Below are 6,401 nucleotides of genomic sequence, written 5' to 3'. Positions count from 1 at the left end.
CCAGTTAAGAAAAATAATAAAATTTATATTTAACAAGCAATTAGATGATAACACAGTCACATCAGATCAATTTTCTTTATCATAATCATAACCTCAAGAGCTAAGAAATCTATAGTTGAAGTTTGAGCACCAAAAAAACAATTGGCAACAGCACACATGAAAATGAAGTTTGTACACAAAACAGCAGGCAGCAACTTATTGTCAATGAATTTATTTTGGTCAGCAAAAAAATGAAGAAATCATGGAAGAAAGAGTGAAGTAACAGACAACCTGTTCCTTCTTCTTCCAGAAAACTCTTCTGACTTAAAATTCTATAATTTAATATTCCAGAAAATGTTGCTTAGAAATTCCTATGTCCAGTTGAATGAGCAAAGCCACACCTTTATGCTAAAGGGTATATGAACATCAAAAAATATATCCAAAATTCAAGGCTGAACCAAAGAAGGAAACTGCAGATAGTGTTATGTTATCATTATTGTTATTACTTTCACTGGAACTAAATGAAAATGATACAATTATGATTTACTTCCAAATTATATATGCTAATGACTATAACTTTACAAGACACAGGTCTTCATTTCTCAACTACTGGATTTCTATGAACAGCAAAAAATTGGAAAAATTCTAAATAAAACAAATAGGGAAACATCTGTTGGCAAAACTGTGACAAAAGAAAGAAGCTAATGGCAAAGAAACAAAGCTTTTCAAGTAATGATCAAAGGAAAGAAAAATTTGCAAGTCACCCATTGTTAAGCAACTGAAATACTCCATGACTATGTTTCTTCCCACATTTCCTGCACCTTTCTCTGTCTAGTTGAGTGTTCTATTATTTACAGTAGGTGAAATTTGTAGGATAACTCCAGCATCCAGTGAGAAACCATGGTCACATCCTCAGCCATGTACCCCATATCACGAGCTGCATTCTTTCTCTCTCGATTCATCGATAACTGCATCTTTCAGTGAGAAACCATCTAGGATATCACTTTCAGAATCAACCTGAAGCTCTTTGAACATGGCCATCACTTGAATCATTGTTGGTCTCTTGAAAGGCTTTTCTTCAAGGCACTCAAAAGCAATTCTCAGATACTGATGCAACTCAGTTTCACAAGATTTTTGCAGTGTTAACTCAGTATCCAGTATCTCATTGTCTCTATTTTCTTTGTGAAGCTGCTTTGTCCATCCTACAAGATTGTTGTCATCCCCAAACTCTGTTGGATCTATTGGCTTCTTGCCTGAGAGGAGCTCCAGCAGTATGACACCATAGCTGTAGACATCCCCTTTTGTTGTGCATTGAAAGCTCTGATAATACTCAGGAGGCACATAACCAGGAGTTCCTGCAAGTGTGCTTACGCTAAGATGCGTGTCGAGAGCATTCACCAATCTTGCCATGCCGAAATCAGAAACTCTGGCCTCAAAGTTTTCATCTAGAAGAACATTGCTAGATTTCATATCGCGGTGGATAATGTGCGGTATGCAGCTGTGGTGAAGGAATGCAAGTCCTCTTGCTGAACCTATGGCAATCTTCTTTCTTGCTGCCCAATCAAGCCTCAAGCATCCTCCTTTAGACCTGTCATGAAGAACAGATTCCAGACTTCCCCATTTCATGTACTCGTAGACAAGAAGCCTCTCCTCCCCAAGCTTACAGTAACCCAGCAGAGGTACCAGGTTCCGGTGCTTGATTTTCCCAATGGTTTCCATTTCTGCCATAAACTCTCTGTCTCCCTGGCCTGTAACATGGACCAGTTTCTTTATTGCAACAACAGAACCATCGCTAAGTTTTGCCTTGTAGACTTGTCCAAATCCTCCAGAACCTATCAAGCTCTCATCACTAAAACCATTAGTGGCTTCAAGCAGATGGGCGAAGGTAAGTTTACGCAGAGGTTTCTCAAATGTTGCAATGTTGATGCTCAGAGGCTCAGGAACGCCTGAAAATTTCCAGCTGCTGCTACCCGAAGTTGGAAGGCTTTCAATATACTTTTCTTTCTGTTCCTCCTTTTTCTGAAACTTCTTCACACGATAAAGAGCTAATATGAGCACAAAGATACACAACATAAAGAATGTGATGCCGACGACCAGCCCTGCTGCCACGGACTGCTTCTTTCCCTGATGATAAGAGCCCGACTGGCGGCCTCCAGAGCTACAAGAGGGCAATGGTACCCCACAAAGGCCAGAATTGTTTTCATATCTGGATGCCGGGAAAGTGGTCAGCTGACCACCAGAAGGGATGGGACCAGAAAGGTTGTTATTAGAGACATCAAGATCACTAAGAAATGAAAGAGTCCCTAAAGATGCTGGGATAAATCCTTGAAGATCATTGTGAGAGAGATCCAGAACTCCAATTTCTTTTAAACCTCCAAAACTGCCAGGAATATTTCCAGTTAACTTGTTGTGCCCCAAATTCAGAACCTGTAAATAGCTCATCAAACCAAAATTTTCAGGAATAGTTCCAGACAAGGAATTGTAGGCAAGATCAAGGTATATCATGCTGCCATTACTGGAAAAGGTGTAAACTGTGGTCCCAGAGTAAATTCTTGTTGTTGGACATGAATGAACCATTGGTAAATTCTCCAGCCTCTCTGCTCTAATCCCCTCAAATTCAACAAGTCCTCCAGCTCCTCTGCAAGATGTCCCGCCTTCATTTCTCACAAAAGCAAACTGCTTTCCTGATACAATCCCAGGAATAATTAGGCCAGATTGAGCTGAAAGCTCAGGTGGGATGGACCCAGTAATGTTATTGCTGTTCAAGTCAAGCCATATAAGGTTCAGACACTTTCCTAGCTCCAGTGGTATTTGTCCACTGAGCGAATTGTTACCCATTTGGAGTATTGCAAGGTTCACTAGATTTCCAATGCTAGGAGGGATTTCTCCAATAAGCTTGTTGCTGGAAAGTGATATCCAAATCATATTTGTGCAACTACCAATGGACTTAGGAATACTTCCAGTGAGGTGATTGTTGTTGAGGATCAGACTTTCAAGGTTTCCTCCATTCTCGCAAATGCCTTCCGGAATTTCACCTGTGAGGTTGTTTGCCCAGATAACCAAATCAACAAGATTTGGCAAGGTCCAAACATCTGAAGGAATGGGACCATTCAGATTGTTGAAACTAAGATCAATTCTTCTCAGGTTTTTGCAGCTTCCAAGCTCTGAAGGCACCTGCCCTGATAGGTAATTGTTGGCCATAGAAAACTTCTGCAGCTTAGAGGGGTTTGAGGAGGTGCAGAACTCAAAAGGAACATTACCAGTGAAGCCATTGGAACTCAGGTCAAGCTCTCGAAGCTGAGTACAATTTGTGAGAGACAAGGGCACAGGACCAGTTACGTTGTTGAATGGTACATAGAGATATTTCAGACTTTGAAGGCTACTGACAACAGTAGTGAGGAAATCTCCTGAAAGGAGATTGTTTCCAAGGTTTAGGGTCTGCAGAGAAGAACATGATACAAAATTCAGCGGCAAGCCTCCAGTGAGTTTGTTTGTTGATAGATCCAACTCCTGCAGAGTTCCACAGACCTGTCCCAACTCAGGAGGAATAACACCAAAGAGCAGATTGTCAGCTAGAGACAGCTGCTTCAACTGTTTCAACTTCCCCAGCAGGGCACCAGGTATCATTAGTTGAAGCTCGTTATGGGAGAGGTCAAGCGTCTCCAAAATCTCACAATTGTTCAGACTAATTGGGAACACAGTGCCGGAAAGCTTGTTCTGTGACAGACTGAGGAAACTGAGATTGTTGCAGCGTCCAAAATCAAGACTGGAGAAGCTACCAGAAAAGTTATTGTGGGATAAATCCAGATGCTTGAGAGATGATGAAGAGTCTGCAATAAAACTGGGTGGTATCTCCCCAGATAGCAAATTATATGAGAGGTCTAAAACTGAGAGGCTCTTGCAAGATAAGGGAGTGATTTCAAGTTTGCCAGTAAGCTTGCTATTGGAGAAGTTGAGGAAATTCAAGTTCCGACAGAGAGAGAGAGAGCGTTTCAAGAAAGTTGAATCAGATATGCGATTGCCAGAGATATCAAGCTGCATTAAAGAAGGACCAAACTGGAGAGTGCCACCTGGAATTGAATTATGAGAGAGATTAACATGAGCCAGACGATTACAGGAGATAAAGAAGGAACTCGCCGGAAGAGGATCAGAGATGTTGTTGGAAGACAAGTCAAGAGTCTCTAGAGCACAGGGAATAGCAGAGGAGGCAGAGAGATCACCGGCAGAAAATAAATTATCTCGGAGAATAATTGTGGTGAGAGCTGACAAAGATGTAAGGTGAGAAAGGTGTAGACTGCCAATGAGGCCGGCCTTGGTGAGGTCCAGAGAGGTCACACGACGGCCATCAACAGAACAAGAGACACCAAACCATGAACAAGGACTAGAGGAATCGGGAGTCCAATTGGCTAAGACATTATTCGGATCAGATTGAACAGAGGATCTCTTGAAGGATAGCAACCCCACAATTTCATCATTGCTATTTTGCGGTGAAGCTAATTCTCTAGCCTGTGATGGAATGATTAGAAGCAGCACCAGTATATAGCCAAAGCTAAAGATTCCCATGATGTCTTGCTCTCGTGGTGATACCCTCCCCCTCCATTCTCTCTTCATTTTCTTGTCAGATTTTCCTCAGAGACCAAGAAAACAAAAGTCTAACTTGTTGCAGCCATGGTGATTTTGAATTCGTGTGTGTTCTTCAACACCCAGATCATAAGATAAACCCTTGGCTATTTCATCTGCAACTTCCATTTGGCAGCATCTTTACCGTATAGATGTGTTAGCAGTCAACTCTTTTTGGGTTTCATTCTTTTTAGGTGTCACTTCCCATATATCTAGTCAGGAATCTAGTCAGGACTTGTTGCTTGACAATCTGAAATTATAAATTGAATTTTTTTTAAAAAAAAAGAAAGAAATCCACTATTTAAAAAAGAAAAGCGTAAAAGTTGTGGACATCACTATCAAAGACAAAATAATCATGTAGAATTAAATTCAAAATCAGAACACGATTAGAGATAATAATGACAATAATAATAAAAGAAGAATAAAGAAGACTAAAGAAAAGAAAGAGAGAGAATGGATTTTTTTTTTTCTGTTCAAGAAAATGAAGGAAAGAAAGACAATACCTTGTTTAAGGAGCAGGGGATGCAATGGAGGAGTTGTGACAAGTTGAGTACAAGTCCAAGAAACAGGAAGAGTCGTCCGTTAAAGAAGAGAGACATACGGAGGAGAGAGACAATATACGAGGCGCAGAACTGTCGGTTGTCTCACCAAACTTAGTTACTTTTAACAAGAATCCACGAGTGACCAACAACAAACACACAGAACAGAAGCAAAGCAATTAAGCAAACCTCCCCCACCACCCAAATTCAAATAAAAACAAAAAGAAAACCCAAAAGAAGCAATCTTTCACTCTTTCTGATCAGACCCAGAAGAAGAACCGAGGAGCTGGCGGTGTTGTGCAAGGGTGGGTTTAGAGAGAGAAAGATAAATGAAAGTGGTAGCAGAGCAAGTAGAATAAGAAGATGAAAGAGATGGGAATAGCCTTGAGATTAGAATAGTGAAGAAAAAGAAGAGGAAAAAGGAACGGCTGCTCCTCCGTAGACGGCTGCTCCTCCATTTTCTTTGTTATTTTTGTGGTGCAGTCAAACTTTGGAGTTGATACTTTCGTTTCTCTCTCTTCTTTGCTTGAAATTGCAAAGGCCATGCTTGTACGTCTCTCTTTTACACTTTTTTATTTATAATTGTTTTTTATTTACTGAATTTGTATGTTGACGATAGAAAAGAGATAGGAGAATATGCTAGAGTACACGTCTGTGAGTGTGCAACTCTTTCGCCCTACATCGGCAGCAGACACTAGCTCAGCCTACTGGCCTTGAGCTTGGTGCTCAGATTTTTGTGAATCATTTCTTGGAAATGCTAATTATTCCTGTTTTTTTTTCATTATTACTAATTTAAGATTTTTACAGTTTTTGCTTTTCTTACTTTTTATTGTATGAAAATTGTAAGTATTACGGTTTGTTCTCAGGGTAAAAGATGTGTTTGGTAATTATATTTAGGCATGGTTGTATGAAAACTCTAAAAATTTTAATTATTTTATAATTTAATTTAAAATTTTAAAAATTGATAAAATTATTTAAAAATACAAATTATTTAAAAATTATTTTTATCTGATTTGATATAAAAAATCATAATTTTAATTTTTTTAATTTACCACTAATTTTAATAAAAAATATAATAAATTTTATAATTATTAATTTTTTATTTTTTAAATACTTTATTAGACATTCATCATAGTAAATTTTATTATATTTATTATAAATAATTATGTCAATATAATAAAAAATAAAAATTATAATTTACATATTTATAATTATACTATTAATTTTCTAGTACAATTTAATAATATAAATTTACATTTGAAA

The 6,401-nt window shown here is 38.5% G+C and overlaps 1 protein-coding gene across 1 annotated transcript; it reads right to left on the bottom strand.

Annotated features, from left to right (window-relative positions):
• Nucleotides 1-450: 450 nt before the first annotated feature.
• LOC110616117 (receptor-like protein kinase BRI1-like 3) lies at nucleotides 451-5,788 on the bottom strand. The gene is made up of 2 exons (XM_021758441.2): nucleotides 5,103-5,788; nucleotides 451-4,849 (listed from the first exon to the last, which is right to left on the bottom strand). Exon 2 carries the CDS (start codon nucleotides 4,588-4,590, stop codon nucleotides 910-912), a length of 3,681 nt encoding a protein of 1,226 aa, XP_021614133.1. The 5' UTR covers nucleotides 4,591-4,849; nucleotides 5,103-5,788; the 3' UTR covers nucleotides 451-909.
• Nucleotides 5,789-6,401: the final 613 nt, after the last annotated feature.

Source organism: Manihot esculenta, chromosome 5 (genome assembly GCF_001659605.2).
Source record: "Manihot esculenta cultivar AM560-2 chromosome 5, M.esculenta_v8, whole genome shotgun sequence".
Taxonomy (NCBI): Eukaryota; Viridiplantae; Streptophyta; class Magnoliopsida; order Malpighiales; family Euphorbiaceae; genus Manihot; species Manihot esculenta.
This window is presented reverse-complemented; position numbering and strand designations above follow the sequence as displayed.

Coding starts and splice junctions, on each gene's coding strand:
- LOC110616117 (XM_021758441.2), bottom strand. CDS start 4,590: ATGAAGAGAGAATGGAGGGGGAGGGTATCACCACGAGAGCAAGACATC.